This window comes from Primulina eburnea, chromosome 15 (assembly GCF_022965805.1).
Source record: "Primulina eburnea isolate SZY01 chromosome 15, ASM2296580v1, whole genome shotgun sequence".
NCBI lineage: Eukaryota > Viridiplantae > Streptophyta > Magnoliopsida > Lamiales > Gesneriaceae > Primulina > Primulina eburnea.
Genome location: NC_133115.1, coordinates 33,636,534 through 33,656,811, shown reverse-complemented (window position 1 = coordinate 33,656,811; position 20,278 = coordinate 33,636,534). Strand labels below are relative to the sequence as shown.

Sequence of the window (20,278 nt, the reverse complement as noted above, 5' to 3'; positions counted from 1 at the left end):
GGAGATAATTGTGAATTTTGCCCATAATTTAAGGGTGAAATATTATGTCTGAGATTTTAAATTTTGGACAAAGTCTCAAGTTCGAAATTCTATTATAAGAAACTCTTTCTCAACTAAAAAAAGTGTTACACTAACTTTTGGATGGGAACAAGTAAAAATTTACTTTTTTTTAGGATTGAGTGCTTAAAATTTTTTGTTTGGATGAAGTCAGAACTTAGTCTTTTAACAACTTAGCTATTGGAACACGAAGAGACATAATAACAGGAGAGGTGATTGCGCTCTTCAAACTAAAGGATATTTAAAAATTATTATTACCTAATTTTTGTATGTTAGAATCACGTTATGAGAGTATTTTTCATCATATAGATTTTGAGTCAGATTATATTGGTCGATCCGATTCATACACGAAACGAAAAACAATATTTTATAATAAAAAATAATATTTTTTTATTGATCAAATCAGATTGAAAATTGGTCTTTCAAATTTAGCTAACGAAACAATCTCACGTAATCTTAATAAATTTTCATCATAAATGATTTAGGAGTAGCTCTCTTGTGAGACGGTCTCACGAATCTTTATATGTGAGATATGTTAACCTTACCGATATTCACAATAAAAGTAATATTCTTAGCATAAAAAGTAATATTTTTTCATGGATGACCCAAATAAGATATCTGTTTCATAAAATACGACATGTGAGACCGTCTCACACAAATTTTTGTCATGCAAATCATATAAGAGTTGACTATTTAAATATCACAATCGATATAATTTAATTAAAACAATAGATCATTAAGTTAACACATAATATAATACAAATTCAATGACAGCCCATTATATTTTTCTTTTAAAAAAAGAAAAGATTCATTAATCATCAATGAATAATAAATTTCTTAATATAAAAGTAAAATTCGTTTTCAAGAAACGAAATCCAGGTTCACGGTACATTAAACGACAACCAAAGTAAGAAAACACAAGGGCCGGTTTCCAATTTGATTCGTCTCTTTTCCCAGTAGAACACCAAAGATTCAAAGACCCTTTCCTAGTGCTATTTATTTTCAACCTTCACACTCTTTTTTCTTTGAATCTGAACTACGAATCATATACCGCAACTTCTAATTTTGTTGTTTCTGTTTGTTCGGAACAAAACAATTTTTTACTTGCACAACTTTTTGAAAATTTTGGGGGAAAAGAGATCAGTTTCCATATAGAATAGAAGGGAAAAGGGTAGATCTTGATTGCTTGAATCTTTCCCATGGAACAGCTTATAAACTTCATTATAAGACCACCCAGGTGAGAAAAATCAAATCTTTACTGCTTTCGTCTTATCTTTTCAACTCTGTGTCTAGGTTTATTTACACTGCATATATTTATTTATCTGTTGGTCAAGCTTGTTTTTTTGTTTTTTTTGTTTTGGCTTTTTTCAAAAACATCCGAGGTTAGTTTTGAGAATATGTTATATGTTGCTGGGTCTGGCTGAAATTAACTACTTTTTATTTGTATTTGATTGGTTATATTAATATTAATATGTTGTTTGATTGGTTTGATCTACTTTTATTGTTATTGTTCGGATTTGGTGCTTTAATGTTTACATCTGATAATTTTGCTTGCTGAATTGCTAGGTTCAAATTCTATAACACTAACGTTTTTCCGTGTCTCCTTATTTAGTGTTTGGAATTTGAAGTCTCGACAATTATTTTAAATGGATCACTTGTCTTTTCGCAAGCTATATGACGTGTGGGCATGGTGGAAAGATTCTGTTTTGTCGAGATACTAACACTCGAAGAAGAAGAACGCACATCTGTCGCTGCATTTTTAATTTAGACTAGAGTTTAGTTACTTATATTTGAGGGATTTTACTGAGAGCTATGCCAGCAATTAGTGTGCTTATTTGGTGAAATGTTTCTGAAGGTGCTAAAGTGTTCACAGGAGCAGTCATATAGTTCAAAATATTCAATCACAGGATACAATTTTCAACCTAGTGATGTAATTGACATGCCGGTGCTTAACTGGTTGGAAGTCATTCATCATTTAATCTCTAAATACCTTATTTGGCATTCTCAGAATAGTTTTTTGATTGAATCTATCAACCATTGAACTAAAAATAGAATATAGTTGGTGGATAAAAACTTTCTTTGAATGTAGTTTCACCTAATAAAATGTGGGAGAACTTTCCTAAGTGAGAAGAGCGTAGATATAGTGCTGTGCTTATCCACCGTTATATTTTTTCACTAACGCATCTCATGACTGGGAACTGATGAGTAAGAGTAATACCGACTAACCTTCAATTTGTTTTCTGGTAGGGTACAATTAGAATACTATGCTTGAGGGTTATTAGCTAACAGAAAATAACTTATTCCTTGTGATATAAAAACACGCTACATGTTTCAATCATCATTATACAAGCCTTGGTGAGATTAAAATTTCTGCTCTTGATTGAGCAAAAAAATGCATGTCGTGAACGTAACTATGGTCTGTCTGGCTTACTGGTTATTTAAATTTGATGGAACAGTTTATGAGACAATCTAAGTCATGAAGATGCACCTACACAAAATAATTGACTGTGATATGCGCAAGATCTCCTCTACATGCATTATGAAAAATAGTCAACTTTTTTATGGCTAAGAAATTGAGATGTCTTTGTTTCTTTTTAAACAAAACATGATAAATGTTGGAGAATTTTTTTGACATGCTTTCTCAACCCATTTTTTGGATCTTGTAGCCATGAGAATAAATTCAGTTATTTATCTACTTTTTTTAAATACAGAGCTGAATACAATCCAAAAAATGATTTGTTAGATCAAGAATTTACGCTGAAAGGCAAGTGCTACCAAAGGAAAGATTTGGAGGTGAGACACTATTTACGTGTAGTACTTGGATTCACTTATCTTTTTCTGTCTTATTCTCTCACTAATTCTTTTCTTTTCTTTTTCTTTATTTGCAATCTTTGCAACTGTAATGGGTTGTTTTTCAAGTTTCTTATAAATAAAATCCTGTTGTATCAGAAAGGAACACCTGATAATTTTACACCTTGCAAGTTGCTATATCTATGATCCTTCTTGTACATCGTGTCGTCCATTTTCTCACACCTTTCAAGTTGCTATCTATAATCCTTCTTGTACATCTAGTCGCCCTGAAAATGGATTCCTGAAGCTCATTTATCATCTTAAATTTGTTTAGTAGAAAATGGACATGATTTGCGTAGGATTCATAGTTGTCAAAAGCGCAAGGCGCATTAAAGCGCTCAGGTATCCTGGGGCATAAAGCACAAAGCAGACGTAATGCGCAATAAATAAAATATTGTAAAAAATAAAAATAAAATCAGTTTATTTTAAAAAATATGAAACATGAGATATCAAATATTAAATCATCATCATTTTCATCTTTCAAGCATCAAATATTTAAATGTGAGGGCAAATGGCAAAGGCTACAACAATATATTAGGGTTTCTCTTGCTCTATTTTTTAATAAGTATAGGAGAAATCATACTTCTAGTTGGAGATTTCTCGTCTGTTAGATTTTTTAAATAAAAAAGCTGTTTTTCTATGAAACACAAAATAAAAAATAAAAAATCATGCGCTTCATGGAAGGTGCACGCTTTGGAGTGCACTGAAGCTCTGGTTGTGTGATTCGCTAAGCTTTTTGCGCCTTTGACAACTATAGTAGGATTAGTTCCATTTATTGTTTATTTATACCTTGTTTAATACCTTTAAGCGCTGTTTGGTGCGAAGGATAGAACTCTACTTCCTTGCCTCATCTAACACTTGACTCTAGCATTTGACTCGAGTTTTATAACAATTGGATTTAAAAATAGTTATGTTATCACATTTTTTAATTTATTTATCCTCATATTATAGATCCTTATCGTCACATCTCAAGAGCAAAACAGAGCTGTTAGAATGTTGTTGGCATAAAAGAGCGATTGTTGTGCTGTGTTTCACTTTCTGTTTTTAATGTTGTCTTGAACCACCATTGCTGCCTGGTCTTTGGTGTGGTACTTTTAGTCTTTTAGACCATTAATCACTGGTAAGCTAGCCAACCATAGTGCAAATTGCGATAGCTATAATCAGACTCCCATCATTTTAATAATATATTGTGAGTGGAGTCAAGCATTGTGGCATAGTGTTGGAAAAAATGGATTTTCTACATAATGCTCTCTTTAGGACATAGGCTTGAATTTCTGGTAATAGACAACTTACATTGACAAAAATTTGGGTTAGAGATATTTTGAACAATAGAAGCAAAAATTTGTTGAATTGGTTCTTCTTTTAATATTGATCTTTCCATTTTTGGGAGTGAGGTCCTCGGTTAACGTGGGATATTTGCAGCTATCAGTTGAATAGGTATGTCTTTGGCGCCACTATCAAAATACGTGGTAGAAAATCAGTGTCACATCATACCCGCTGAAGAATTACAATAGTTACAAAAATATTGGATAGTAGAAAAAAGACCCACATGTGTAATGGGAAATGGATCTTGTGCAGGTGGAGCAATTCTTTCATTTCGTGTGAACTTTGATTAACAAATAAGTTTTTCAATATAATTTTTTTAATCTTTCAGGTGATAAATAGCCGAGGAGATGTTCTTCAATGTAGCCATTACAAGCCTATAGTCAGTCCTGAAGGAAATGCACTACCCTGTGTAATTTACTGCCATGGAAATAGGTCAGTAATTTGGGTTAGTGGAAGAAACCTCTGTTTGGACCTGGAAGTTATTATATCAGTATTCTTGCATGTGGTTGAGTTGCAATCCATGATATTTAAAATAGTGAGTGATTCCTGAGAACTTGTTGGGTATGTTTGGATCAAATTTCTGGTCATTGATATGTTTATTTTGTTAGTTTCTCTTCTGTTTCTTTGTCCTTAGTTGACCTTCTGGCAAGATCTGTTGCGCTGTATTAGGGGTTGATAACTACCTAAGCTGCACATCAAGTGTGAATTTGACTAGCCTGTTTCCTTTCTCTGTATGCTTGGTACGTGCCACTGCCTATTTTGATATAGTTGCTAGTTCCAGTATCACGTGATGTGCATGGAATCATTACCCACATATTAATGTTTAATATTGGGCTTGAGAAATATGATTATAAAATGTACCTGCGCTGATATGTCCCTGTAATTCAAGGGAAGTAAGGCTTCTACGCTGAATATACGTAAGACCTAGGTACGTGAAGTTAAGATTGTTCACTCTCATATTTTTTGTTTAATATGTGTCTTTCATCTTTTTTCAGTGGTTGCCGCACAGATGCCAGTGAAGCTGCCATTATATTGTTACCGTCAAATATTACTGTTTTTACTCTTGATTTCTCTGGTTCTGGACTCTCTGGAGGAGAGCACGTCACTCTGGGGTGGAATGAAGTAAGTGGTTACTACTTCATGTCCTCCCATCACATGTTATCTGGCCCCGTTGATATGCCCATCTGTCAAGAAATCTTGGACACTATAAATAACTCCGCAGGAGGAGATAATAAAAAAATGCTTGATAACTTGGAACCTGGAAGTGCAAAAAGTTTCTATCAATTGTAAATTTTTAGCAGCTTGCAAACGCTTCAAGTTAAAATAAATATTTCCATATTAATTTCTCTGCTCATTTTTTGATTTTATTCTCCAGTCTGATATCAAATGCTATGCCATATATCCCAGCTATGTTTTACTAGCTTTCAGTAATCGCTAGATTCTAGTCCTGTATTTTAATGATCCAATGTGGTGGTCACTCTGCAGAAGGATGATCTCCAAGCTGTTGTTAAATATCTAAGGGGGGATGGGAATGTTTCCTTGATTGGTTTATGGGGCCGCTCCATGGGTGCTGTTACTAGGTTAGTTTCTCTATTCTTGTCACTCGGTTAAAGTCAAGTTCTAGAAAGCACTGTGGCGAATTGTCGAGGTCAAGCAAGCGTTAATATTACTGACTTAAAACATACTTAGTTGGAGTTTAAGCGTAAATAGATACTTTAAAATTTAATATAATTTTATGTATCTCAGGCCAAACAATAGATAAAATTATGGATAAACATAATAAATTTAAGACTAAATTCACAACATTTCAAGTTCTCAAAAATACAGAATTCGCAAATATGTAATTATTAACAGTTTCCTACCATAATACCTGATACCAAAAAAGCCCTAGCGATATTTAACTTTTTTGTCGGATTAAATAACCTCTTCTTCATCAATATGTCTCCGATATAAATTCATTTTCTCAAAGTCCCTAATTGCTTTAGCATTGATATCTTTTATACATTGTAAGGTATTGATGAAGATCTTCATCATTACAGCCTTGAACTATCCAATATTGTTTATTACTAGCATCATTTGGTAGTAAACTCTCTAATTTATCCTTCATCATTTGACTGTTCAACAATCGTGCATTACTATTTTGTTTCATCATCTTACTCATCAACCCTGCATTTATATTTTTTATTAAATAACATAAATTGTAATATTGATATTAAAACTAAAAAGCGGACACTTTTATTGGATGCTAAACACTCTTAATATAGTTAACTCATGGGTTGACGGTTCCTTTTTCTGTTTTTGGCCATATCATTACACTTCGCCCACACTTAACACATTCCACTTAGGCACCAATTAAGTCCGCATTTTAGAACAATGGTTTGAATTGCAGGTGTGCCATGCTTGGATACATTGTCAAAAAATTATGCTTTTATCCTTTTCTATTTATTTGTATTTTTTAGTTAAATAGTTATCTTTGGTGGAGGGAACTTCTCTAGAAGCTGTCTCTATGTATCTGTGTAAAACCAATACCTGATATTACATATGCTGCAAGCTACAAGCTTATATGGAATAAAAGACGATGGATATCTAATAAAGTCGGGCGGGACTGTTTCATGAATTCCTTATATCAATGCACTTACAAGCTGGGTGTTGATGTCTTATGTACGAAGGCATATAAATAATGCTTTCTCTTCATACTGCTTAGAAGGAGCAAAAACAGAAAGGATAGCTTCTCTAGCTGTCTATGCACAGAAGATTTTTTTTGGGGGGGACATAAACATTGTGTGATTATCGGGGCATCAAGCTCCAAGTTTGCAGATGTTCTGTGTCGGCTATAGGACTATGCCAATACTCAATAGACATGACATTCTACTCTTTCAGCTTGATGTATGGAGTTGAGGATCCTTCCATAGCAGGAATGGTGCTAGACAGCCCCTTCTCTGATTTAGTTGACTTGATGATGGAATTGGTTGATACTTACAAAGTTCGCCTTCCCAGATTCACTGTAAGCTACCAATTTATCAACCTAGTTTCAGGTCAATGTTGTATGAACAAGAGTCATAGTCTGTTATCCATTCTTTTACTTAGGGCTCAGTCCACTGTTTGTTAAACAGTTCTGTATTTTCTCATTTCCAGGTTAAGTTTGCAATCCAGTATATGCGTAGAGCTATTCAGAAAAAGGCAAAATTTGACATAATGGAGCTCAATGCAATCAAGGTATCCTGAACTGTTATTTTTAATCACAAGTGTACCCTAAGCTATTTATGTTCCTTATATTTCTTTAATTTACATGTATGTTGACCCAATCATATAGACTTTCTTCCAACTTCCTCCTTCTGCTCTTAAGATTTTAGCTTCGCTTGGTTTTTATACACATCACGGTGTAGGAAATCTTCCTAAGTTTTCAACACTTTCATGAATATGAGAAATTTTAAAAATAAAGTGTATTAATAAATAGCAATGCTCATATTTATGTGTAGAAAAAATTGTTTGTGGTATATAAGTTGTTGCTTGTATATCTGTGTGGGCTGGATTTGGTTACTTATTTATTTATCGATAAACGTGGTTTTTAAATATATTCCCATGAATTAATTTTTTATGGATAGTAATATTGTACATGGTGTGCATGTGTTTACATACATGAACACACATTATTTTGTGATTTTTTTGTTCCATGCGGAGATAATTTTCTTTCCTTTTCATGAAATTCTGATTCTGTACTAGTGATATGCATAAAAATTGGTAGCATGCCAATTTTATACACAGTTGAAGGATGACTTGTGTCACTTAACATCCAGACACCATGAATTCGAGTTTTCTAATTCATGGTTGTTAGTCGTCACCGGTAGTGTGTTTTTTCTTAAGTTTGGTTGCAAAGCACGACCAAGTTTATTTGGATTCAGATCGAGTGACTCACATCAGAATGATCAAATAAAAGTTTAATTTTGGTAAAGGTGAAAGAGGCGATTCCATCTGAGACCATCCTGGTGACACCATTTTAGGGTTGACTAACCATGAAGAAAAATCTATATTTTCTTTGAAGTTTATTTAGCTGATACCTGTTTCTATGCCGGGTGATTCTTTATCCATTTTTCTGGGTCTTTAGGTTACAAGCACTTGTTTGCGTATTTTTTTTAACGAAATTGACTACTTGCTTATTTTCTAGGTTGCAAAATCTTGCTTTGTTCCAGTTCTTTTTGGTCACGCCGTTGATGATGATTTCATACAACCCCATCATTCTGATCGGATATTTGATGCTTATATGGTAATTTCTTTGAGACTGATACATGTCTGTCCATGCTATTTGCCTGTCACAAAATTAAATGAACTATATCTAAGGTAGATGATTTTTTAATAGCCGTGAAAGCAGATGCCATAATTTTTTCCCTTCATTAAATGCATTTCATTTCAAAAATGGAGTTTGATTTGATTGTTCAACCTGCCGAATCAGCATATGTCCAAAACTAGGTACAAGGATAATGTTTTCGATATCCTTTCAAATGTGAGTAAAACGAGTCTCACCATGGATGGCTTTGTTACTATAATGATCATGAACTATCCTCAATCTTGGGCCTCGTGCCCTAGTGGGCTTTCTCATGCCATTACTCGTAGCATTATCTCAACCCTAGAAGTGGTTTCTTTTGTCTTCCCAACACAAGACCTCCAACTTTAAGTATTGTAACGATCATGGGCTACGCTCAATTGGTACTCACTATAAGAACCTATGTACTTAAATCTAGAGATCCTGAGTTCGAGTGTTAAAAAAGACGAAAGAAAATACTGTCAGAGGTGAGATAATACCATGAGTAATGACGCAAGTGAAAGCCCACGAGGGCACGAGCACAAGATTGAGAATAACTCATGGTAGTTCATGTATGCTCTAATTCATTTAACTAAGATTCGCAGTGCCATTAGATGTGTTTCTGTTATAGGATGCTTCACCACTTCACTCCAGCTGATGACTAATCATTTCCTTATTATGCAAAATCTGTCTTCCAACTCTGATTGAATTTTCCTCGTTTAATATTTTGATGAATTTCTCTCTCTCGTTATTTAATAAGTGGTAATGATAGTAAGTTTTTCATGCGACATGTTTGTGCTATTATCTCATGTTATTTTTGTGTTCATGCCCTTGTATCCGTAAATCTGCAGGGGGACAAAAATATAATCAAATTTGAGGGTGATCACAATTCTCCCCGACCTCAATTTTACTTTGATTCAATTTGTATTTTTTTCAACAATGTATTACAACCTCCCGAGGATGAAATAGAAAGTGCATTTTATAACTTGACTAGAGACTACTTCGGGAAGGTAAATTGATTTCTTTCTTTGACACTATTGATTTTGGCGGTCTTCTAATGGCTAAATCTCTGACTAAACCACAACGTTCATTTATTACCTCCAGAATAGTCTGAGCACTTCTCGTGATGAGGAATATTTTGATGAATTAGTGGGTTCACCTTCTGGTAAACACTCATATTGTTTTGCTCCATTTTTTGTGCTTTTCAATCTTATTTTTCTCTTTTTCTCTTTTCTCAAATAGACACGCTTGCTTGAATTTATTTTTATTCAGGTGCAACAACTAGTAGCACCGAGGATGCCATTAAACAACTTCGATCCAGGAGACCTATGAGTACAATAGTGGTAAGATATATCTCTTTAAAACAGTGACAAATGTGGAAGGAAGATGGGTTACCTTGGCACCATAAAGAGATTAATGATTTGAAATATGTTCATTGGTTTTTCCTTTTGCTCATTCTCCACGTCAAAGCTTTTGGGTAGGGAACCACTAGATATTGTGGTTTTCTTCTGCAATAATCAGTGGCAAATGGCTGATTTCTGTTTTTGTTTTACGCAGGTTCCCGCTGATATTTCGTCTAAAAATAATGAACTTGATGCGCAGGTATCTCTATAAATTTTAGCACAAATATTAATTGGACGTCCCTAGTATAGTTTCAAATATTGGGAACACCTTTTGTTGTGCTTTAATATGTACGTACCAGAATGATACCTTTTTCTGATTTTTGTGCAATAGATGCAGTTCTTCAGTGCATCTGACTCACCACGATCCTCTGTACTCTCCAGGTGGAAAGTAGGGGATCTGATTCTCATCCATCATCTTCTAGTATGATCAGCTTTGAACTCTCCAATGGCAGTCATTGTTCTCATGCACCTGCATCAATTGATGATGACGAATATGTTGAGTATCCTCTCGATACTTTGTCAGATTTCCCAAGCAACGTGGAGGAAGAAGAGAGGGTAAAATTCGAATTTTTTTGGGGGTGAATCTCCTTAGATCCACATGTTCTTCGCCTTGAAATGATATGTTATTTATTGATTTTTGCGAAATTTTCAGATGTTCATGGAAGCTGTGCTTGAGTCGCTGAAGGACTTGGAGGTTACACACCCTCAACCATCATCCAACGGTGGTGATAAACTCCCAGAACCAGAAACAAAACCAGAACCAGCACTAAAGAATGAACAAGGGGATTCTAACTGGAGTGATTCCATAATAACAGACTCAATTACCACATCAACTGTTAAGGATCACGAACCAGCATCTCAGATGCCATTTCCTAAACTGAGCAAATCAGAATTAGAATCTCCACTGTTTTGCACTCCAATTTCAGGACCAAAGACGGAAGAAACTTCTCCAAGCGACACATCACCATGTAATGGCCATTTACCTGGTGGTGACTTCGTCGATTATTCAAATGTCTGGGCAAGAAATGATGCTGCACAGCATCCAATGGGACAAGAAACTACTGGGGTGACATCTCGTGGTGATACAACATCAGGCAGTCAGGGTACATTCGACGCTGACATGAATGATCAGACGAGAGTCGTCGTTAAAGTTGAGAAGAACCCGGCAAGCAATATCATGGATGGCCTGTTACGCCGTTGGGATCTCAATTTCTTCAGGAACAGATGATTATTAGTTCATGATTGAAGAATGCATATATTGAAAGTGTGCTGCTAAATTGTAGTGTTGTGAAATAGTTGGTCTTTAGAGGAGTATACTGAGGAACACGATGAAATAGAAGGATTGTGGTTAAAATTGTTGTTGTTGCTGTTGTTGTAACTGTGTACCAAATATTCTTTCCCAGGTTCTGTACAGTTGATAGTTTCTGTCATACGATTCTTTCTTCTTGCTCCTCTGTAGATATGACCAGTTTGTTGTATAACTCATTGATTTGATTTATGTTAATGGGATGGATTTGAGCGTTCATGACTCGCAACATGCACAGAAGTTGTACATCTCTATTTTTCTAGCTTGCGTTAATGTATTGGATTAAATGCGACGGGGAGTTGAACTTAAAATATGCTGAAGTATTATAGCTTGTTATGTTGTGCAATAAAGAAATACTGCATAACGCTACTCCAAGATAATCAAGAAATACAAGTGTTGAAAATTCACTTTATGCTTTGATGTGCATCGATTGGAACATATCTACCGGTACAGATAATAAATAGAATACCCTTCAATTTCTATGGTAAAATACTCCAGCAATTAAAGAATGTTGGATCCTTGTGCGATTATTACATCTGTTCTGACTGCGTATCACGGGGTGCTTTTGCATGGAAAATATTTTATATGCCGTCCCTGTTCTTTTGGTCATTTTCCAACATTTTTATTGCTGTTTCAACCAATGAGTGCATTGGTAATCGGTGGCGGCATAGGCCAACGGCTCCACAGAAAATGTTGAAATTCTCCAGCTCTGATGTCGTCTCTAGTATAGACTTAAGCTCCCTCTCCATTCCCAAGCTCATAAAACTTTGAATATTCGTGTAATCATCTCTCATCATCCATATTGCAAGTTCTATTGCATACCTTCTTATGCTTGGAACTTTAATTGATGGATCCTGGTACTTCTTCAGAATCATGAAAAGGCGACGAGCCAGGTCGAATTCTCTTAACCCCGATTTCTTGAGCATGATTTTCGAGTCTTCAGATGTCATGAGGTTGAAAATACATCCTGCCGCTCCAGTCATTACTTCTTGCAATTTGTCCTCCTCCTTCATTATGGCCTCAAGAACCTGTAGTAAGTAGGAGAAGTTACAAATTCAGAATCGGTTCTGTATTTACTAAAAGAGTCTAGTGAAGAAAATACCACACCACACAGATACTTACAATAGGCCCTGCAGCAGTTAGATTCTTTAGTTGCTGGTATGAATCCTCTCCACTATAGGCGCATAAATTTCGCACGATTCTTGCTGCATTTATGCGAAGCAATGGAACTTCCAGAGCTTTTATCAGATTCCCGTTTATTCCTAACTTAAGAATCCGTTCGCACGTATCCTGACTCTCCAAAGCCAACATAGCTAATGCTTCTCCGGCAACTGCTCGTACGTTACTCTGTTTTGCCGGAAATTCATCATTCAAGAAAATGTTGAACAGTTCCTTAAGCACCCCACCTGTACCTCCAATTATCTTTGTTGCCTCATCTTCTATTGCAAGATTTGTTAAAATTTCAATTCCCAATATTTGCAGCTCCGGTTGTTTTTCTCCATATCTTAATATATCACGGATGTAACTAATTGTGAATACTATCTCTGATATCTCTTTCCTCAGTCGATTGCCTGCAGCACCCGAGGTACTGGACAGCATCTTTAGAACCTGCAATGACCGTTTCACTGTCAAAATTTGAGACGGTGCCGCAGTTGGACTCTTCAGCAGCCGCTCATCTGCATGAGTGAATTCGATAATCTTTGGCAGCAGACCTCTCGTGTTGCCGATTTTTCCACAGACATCGTGGTCACGAGCTAGTTTCTTCAAAATCTGAAGCCCCAAGTGATTGAACGTCCAAGAACCATAGTTTTCATCGTCAAAGATTATCCTTTTCTCGGAGATTTCATCGGCAGCTCTATTGTGGCTTCTGCTGACATGTAGCAGGCATGACGTTGACTCCAGAGCACCTGGAATTTCAGCAATTCGCAGCGAGTTTTGCTTTATACCGGCCAATTTTGCTAAAATCTCGGCTGCAGAATACCTGATCTCTTCTTCTTGAGGATCTTTCCAGTTCAACATTTCCACCATCCTCCCCATAACAGATAAATTGATCCCAATCTTCTGAAGCGTGTCCTCAGAAAAACACGAAATGGTCGAAAATTTTCTCAAGATTCTTGCTCCAATCAGCTGCTCATCGGAGGAGCTGGATTCCAACAACTCCATAGCAAATGAAGTCATGTCCATTTTCAGGCCATCAAATATGCTTCCATTCACACATTTCGAATAGGCATCATAGAAAAATCTCCGAATCGAAATCAAACCTGATTCACCCAATTCACACTCCTTATTCACCTGATCCAATATCTTCTGAACACTAACTTTCCATTCCCAATAAGCTTTCTCCAAGAGAAAAAGCAATGCATCAGCCAAAGCCAATGAGTAGAATATGATGAGAGCCGATTTCCGGTTCCTTTTATCGCTATCACTCTTCTCCACTTCCCCATAGTTCCGGTGCACAAGCTTTATCAGGGATAGAACCACACAAGCTGTGGCAGACGCCAGTTGTAGCCAATACAAAAGCTTGCTGACATTTTTTGAATAGAACACCCATTTTCCATAAGGAATAAGAGGAACCTCGGAATTTGTCCACGTTCGACTAGGCATCTTTTTACCCAAATCCCTTCTGCTCGCCTGACAAGTTGTCAATGCTAGCTCCCTATTCTGCTGGCTCTTCTTTCCTGAAAGAACATCCGGTCTGCAGGCTGTCTTTGCGGCTTCGATGATATGGTTCGAGCTCAATTTTAGAGCACGGAAACTACTGATCCCGGCATCGGTGATGGACCATGTAGCCTGATGCTGCCATTCAAGCTCGTGACTTCTGCTAAAAATCCTAGCCGCTTCAATCAACAATATCACAGTAATGAACCAGAAGTCTGTTTTATCAAGAGTTATGGCGAAACCCCCGAGCAAAACAACCGTAGCCCATATGAAACTGAGAGTCCCAATCCCTGAGGCTGCCTTTTCCAGCACTGCAAGGCGGAGGGCAAAAAGCGTAAGCTTTTTTTCAGGAGCTCGAATAGGCGGCCGGTCTACGGACACCGAATTTGCGGAGCTGCAGGTTTGTGCACCCAGCTCGCTGAAAGTACGTGGCTGGAATCTTGTGGGACTAACGATCTCTGCATCGCAGAGCTTTCTTTCAAGCTCAGAGATAGGCAGATGGACGCTGTCATCATCTTTAGGTGACGGCTTATGATCCATCGAGCTGTTGAAATGTTTTGTGACTCAGAACCTCGGATTCAAATGGAACTAAATGGATTGGATATTTGAGTTGCAAGAATGTAGATAATATGAAGTTTGACTCACAAACATGTCTCTCAAAGGCTGCTTATTTCTTTACATTTATCATCCTAACTATTTATACCACGTGTAAAACATATCGAAAACATATCGAAACTATATATATATATATATATATATATATATATATATATATATATATTATGGCTTAGGGGAAAAGAAATTAGTTAGGTTGCGTGGGTTTTTATTTTCTTTTTTTTTTGTTGGGAAGTTAGATATTTTTTTCTATTCATTGTCTTTGTTAGGCGATGCCATCTTTTTTGTACATTTTAATGTGCCAATTGGATTTTTACATATATATCCAAAAGCCTGTTCCCTTTACAACCTCGTTTCTCAACCACTCTTGGTTGGATTCCTCAGACGGTCATTTTTGGTGTTCCATGCCCCAAAAAAAGAATTTAGACATTTATTTTTTAAAAATATTTCATAAAATGATAAAAGGAATCAATTTTGAAGTCAGTTATTGGTCCAATGCCAATAATATATGACCTTCTCACTTTTTTCTTTTTTGAAAAGTTGATTAGGATTTGTATCCTATGTACTATTTTTCTTATAATAATAATGACGGTGATAATGACAATCTCGGATTAGATTAAAATAATCATGTATTAGGTTAGCTATAAGTCGTCGATTAGATTTCTTCGAATTGATGGTTGAATATTGAGTAATTTTTGGAATTAAGGCATCATTTTTTGAATTTTGAATTTTTTTTGTAATGTGTGTAAGAAGGGCAAGTTAGCTGGTCTTGGCTTGCAAGGATGGAATAAATACCTCCAAGTCTTTTTTTGTGAACAGTTAAGTTAAAGTTTGCTTTGTTATTCGTTGGAATTTGTTGCTTTCTTCGAGCGCAAGAGTATTTGTTACGTCCCCATTTGAATGTTCTATTTTCAATTTCATAATGTTTTGTTTTCTCCCTTGAAAAAACCAAATTTTTTTGGCATGTTGGGAGACGATCTCGTATAAATTTTTGTATTTGATCAATAATACCATTTACTTTTTACTTTAATACGACGATATGGAATCTTCGATTATATTGGTCAATTAATGATTATTAATGTTTAGTTTTTTATAGAATAAAATTTGACAAAAATTACTTATTAAATTAAGTTTCAACTTTTATGTATTCTTTAAAACAGATTTTGTTTTTTTGAAATTATTTCTTCCGATGAAATCGCCGGCAACAAATAATAACATATAAACCCGCAAGTTCGCAACCGCGTGCGGATATGTATTGCACGCTTTCTGGTAAAGTTAAGGAACCTTTGTTTGGCGGAAATTCTTTAACTAAAAGTTAGTAGGCAAAAACTTGTGTGAAACGGTCTCACGAGTCGTATTTGTGAGACGGATCTCTCGATTAGGTCATCCATGGAAAAATATTACTTTTTATGCTAAGAGTATTACTTTTTATTGCGAATATCAGTAGGGTTGACTCGTCTCACATATTTAGATCCGTGAGACGGTCTCACATAAGACCCACTCTAGTAGGCAAAAATTTGTTTGAGACGGTCTCACGGGTCGTATTTGTGAGACGGATCTCTCGTTTGGGTCATCCATGAAAAAATATTACTTTTTATGCTAAGAGTATTACTTTTTATTGCGAATATCAGTAGGGTTGACTTGTCTCACATATTTAGATCTGTGAGACGATCTCACATAAGACCCACTCAAATTAGTAACATATTTGAAAAAACACGATGATTAATATACATAGTATATTACATATTTTATATAAATATTTTAACATAACATATTTTACAAATTTATGCGTTAATTTTTTTTATGACATAAAAACTCACCGTTATTATCATTCGATACATACTAGATAAACTCCGAATTAATACAATAACAATTCACGCTAGAGACGTAAAGCATACTAGTCATAGATTCTTATTCAAGTAACAAATTAAATCATGGTCCACAACGTGCACGGTCATACAGATCGTGGTGGTTGTTCACGTTCCTGCACCAAATATTTAAAAAAAAAAGTTATTTAGCAATAATTATTGTATTTCATCAAATATAATTTATAAAATATCGCTACTTAATTACTGTATATCAATTCATTCTCATGTTATTACTATTTAAACAAATTAAAGAACATTTAAATAAATAACAATTATAAATTATTTAAACAAATTAAATAATAATTGTTGAATTGCCATCTCGGCCCCATCCAAGGATGTTAGATTGATGCAACAATCATTTATTATATTCATCATCTTCATTTCAATCGGATATTCAATTTCATCATCCTCTACTTGCCCGTCAGAAGATTGAATATGCATACCTTACCTAAATATCATATTACAACTTATAATTGTTTTTTCTCAAATTTAAATTATTTGGCGTAAGCTATGAATATTTACTAATTTTTTTAAAAAAAAATCAGTAAATTAAACATTATAAAAAAATAAAAAAAATTATTATAAATAATTTATCATAACATAACATCTTAGAAAAATAACATCAATTTTATACTAATAATTGTCTTGGTTTTATATATATATATATATATATATATATATATATATATATATATATATATATATATATATATATATATATATATATATATATACTAGGAATATTCACGTGCGATGCACGTGGATGACTAATATTAAAAATATAATCACGATATTAAATAATGTTTAAAATCGTTTAAATAACATATTGTTTGTGAGCTTTTGTGAATCTAAATAATCAAAACACAATAGATATATAAATTATATCATGACTATAAATCATATATATTCATTTATTCACATGACATTTTTCAATATTATAATGACAATTTTCTCAAATTAACAAATATATTTTTCATTCAAATATAATTAACAATGGAAAAATAATAAAAATAAAAATAAAAGAATAGTTAATTTACCGAAACCAAAACCACAATATACTCAAATTGAATACACTTAGACAAACGATTGTCAAATGAAATTCTCTTATTTAACTAAATTGTCATAATAATATTAAAATAAAATCACTAATCTTGTTATTAAGTTAAATATCAATTATGATTTTGCTAATTTTTAATTTTGTTTACTTTCTCTGTTTGTTTTTAGAATACATATTATATATAGTTAATTTTATATCAGAATAGATCATTTGTAAATCAATAATGATTTTAATAATTTTATGTGAAAGAAAATTTTAAAATAATATCATTCAAATATATATGTATATATAGTAAAACACATATATAAATAAAATAACATAAAAAATTTATGAGACGATCTTACGAGTCAATGTTTTGAAGCAAAAATCCTAATTGAGTTATTAATAAAAAAAATATTACTTTTTATGCCAAAGTATTATTATTTTAAATATGACAAAGTCAATCTGTCTCACGAATAATTTTTCTTGAGACCGTCTCACAAGAGACCAATTAATAAAAAATACGTAGTACTCAGTTAAAAATATCATATATAAAAATTTTATATCTAACAAATGCTAATAAAGTATCACTATAATTCATATTTATTATAAGGATTATCTTGGTTAAAAAATTATAAGGATTATTTCATAAATATAAAGAAATTTCCATTATTTTTAATTTCTCATTAATTTATCTTTATATGAATAAAGTTGAAATAAATCAAACTAATCAAATTAAATTACAAATAAAACATTAGAAAAATTTTCAAAAGTGCATATAGAATCTACATACTCTCAGTGTATAATTTTTTTTTGTGGAAAATTACCATGAAAAAAGATATTTACTGACATGTTTTAATCACACTTGTAGAAAAGCATAAGCTTGATATATATACTGATACAATTATTTAATATCACAATGTAAGAAATTAAAAATAAAAATATAGTATCATATTAAAGTACTTTTGTAATATTTATCTTATTTAAGGTCAAATATTGTTATAAATTATTCAATAAAAGTATAATGAGATTGAAGTTGAAAATGAGAATAAATTTCTTTCATTATTTAGTTGAGGAGAGTTCAAAATGGCTATCAAAATAAATCATTAGAAACTAATATAATTTATATCAGAACCGCAAAAATTGTTTAAGAAAAAAATGGATTCAAAACACTTACCATTGATTAATTAAACTAATTAAATCAAGGAAACCAACGTAAAGTTAAATAACTAAGTAAAAAAACTCATAGAAGGAGAAAAATAGATAATCACTAAAATAAAATAAAACCTTAAAAGATCCAATGCATTAAAAAAATTAATGTAATAAAAATCAAATAAATATAGACTAATATATAGTTTAGATTAGGGGAGCTCAAAATAACCAACAATAAATCCTGAAAAATCGATATGTAAACTTCAAATTTTGTGACAAGTTTCAAATATATTTTACTATTTAATTAATAATTAACCAAACTCTGAAAAAAAAAACAAAAAGAAGCCACGTAGAATAACAAGGAGGGAAAAGTTAGGAATAAATTCAATGTATTAAATGAATAATATTGCTCATATATATAATTCGGAAGAGAAGAGCACAAAATTACTATCAAAATAAATCTTTCCAGACTACTATAATCTCATAATTTTGTGAAAATAATAGATATATTATATAAATTAACCAAACCGTAAAAAAAAATTAAGAAAAAGAAACGGAAACAAAAACGAACCATCGATAAATCAAATTAATTAAATCAAAAAAACCAACATAACAATTAAATAATTAAGTAAAAAATAAAATTAGATAATCACTAAAATAAAATGAAACCCCAAAAAATACAATATATTAAATAAATTGATGTAATAAAAATAAAATAAATATATACTAATATATAGTTGAGATGAGGGGAGTGATATATTTATAATAACCATAGAAATAAATCCTTAGAGACATAGATGTAATTTTTAAATTTTGTGAAAATTGACAAATATATTTTACTAATTCATAATTGGAAGTATTATATTTTTATGTGTAGATTAATTAATCGGGAAGTAGGAATAAATTCAATGTATTCAATGAATATTAAGACACACACGCACACATATATAAAAAATAACAAGTTAACCCATATAAAAAAACAACTTGTTAAGCTAAATAAATAAATAGAGAAGGACAAACATGGAAATTCATGATTGAAGTAGGAATAAATTCAATGCATTTAATGAATAGTAACAAATATATTTTACTAATTCATAATTGGAAGTATTATATTTTTATGTAAGTAGATTAATTAATCGGGAAGTAGGAATAAATTCAATGTATTCAATGAATATTAAGACACACACACACATATATAAGAAATTACAAGTTAACCCATATAAAAAAACAACTTGTTAAGCTAAATAAATAAATAGAGAAGGACAAACATGGAAATTCATGATTGAAGTAGGAATAAATTCAATGCATTTAATGAATAGTAATCATCATATTTTAATAATTAGTTAATTAAGATAAAAGAAGTAAATTACAAGTTAACCCATACAAAAAAACTACTTGCTAAGCTAAATAAATAAATAGAGAAGGACAAACATGGAAATTCACAATTGGAAGTGGTATATTTATATGTAAGTATATATATATATATATATATATATATATATATATATATATATATATATATATATATATATATATTCATTTAATCAAATATTTTGGTCACGTATGAGTAAGCTTCTTTAATACATGTTTTCGTCCTCGTACCCGAAAATCACCATACCCGATTATTCAATTATTTATTCATATAAAAACTCCTCGATATCCTCCAATATCGGGGTCAGATACCCCGATATTGGATTATCTCTCGGG

The 20,278-nt window shown here is 32.8% G+C and overlaps 2 protein-coding genes across 3 annotated transcripts; one reads left to right on the top strand and one right to left on the bottom strand.

Moving 5' to 3' along the window:
- The first annotated feature begins 917 nt into the window (after positions 1-917).
- On the top strand, positions 918-11,461 carry LOC140813812 (uncharacterized). Of its 2 annotated transcripts, none has more exons than XM_073172560.1 (14): positions 918-1,294; positions 2,769-2,850; positions 4,562-4,665; positions 5,229-5,355; positions 5,719-5,813; positions 7,114-7,237; positions 7,369-7,449; positions 8,399-8,497; positions 9,385-9,543; positions 9,638-9,698; positions 9,806-9,876; positions 10,091-10,135; positions 10,318-10,491; positions 10,589-11,461. In XM_073172560.1, exons 1-14 carry the CDS (start codon positions 1,257-1,259, stop codon positions 11,162-11,164), a joined length of 1,836 nt encoding a protein of 611 aa, XP_073028661.1. In that variant the 5' UTR covers positions 918-1,256; the 3' UTR covers positions 11,165-11,461. The 2 variants fall into 2 exon arrangements, with proteins under 2 accessions (XP_073028661.1, XP_073028662.1); XM_073172561.1 differs by lacking the exon at positions 918-1,294 and adding an exon at positions 4,330-4,485.
- An 80-nt stretch (positions 11,462-11,541) lies between these two features.
- Positions 11,542-14,566, bottom strand: LOC140813811 (uncharacterized). Its single transcript, XM_073172559.1, has 2 exons — positions 12,365-14,566; positions 11,542-12,270 (listed from the first exon to the last, which is right to left on the bottom strand). The coding sequence occupies exons 1-2, from the start codon at positions 14,438-14,440 to the stop codon at positions 11,824-11,826; spliced, it is 2,523 nt and encodes an 840-aa protein (XP_073028660.1). The 5' UTR covers positions 14,441-14,566; the 3' UTR covers positions 11,542-11,823.
- Between the last annotated feature and the right edge of the window lie 5,712 nt (positions 14,567-20,278).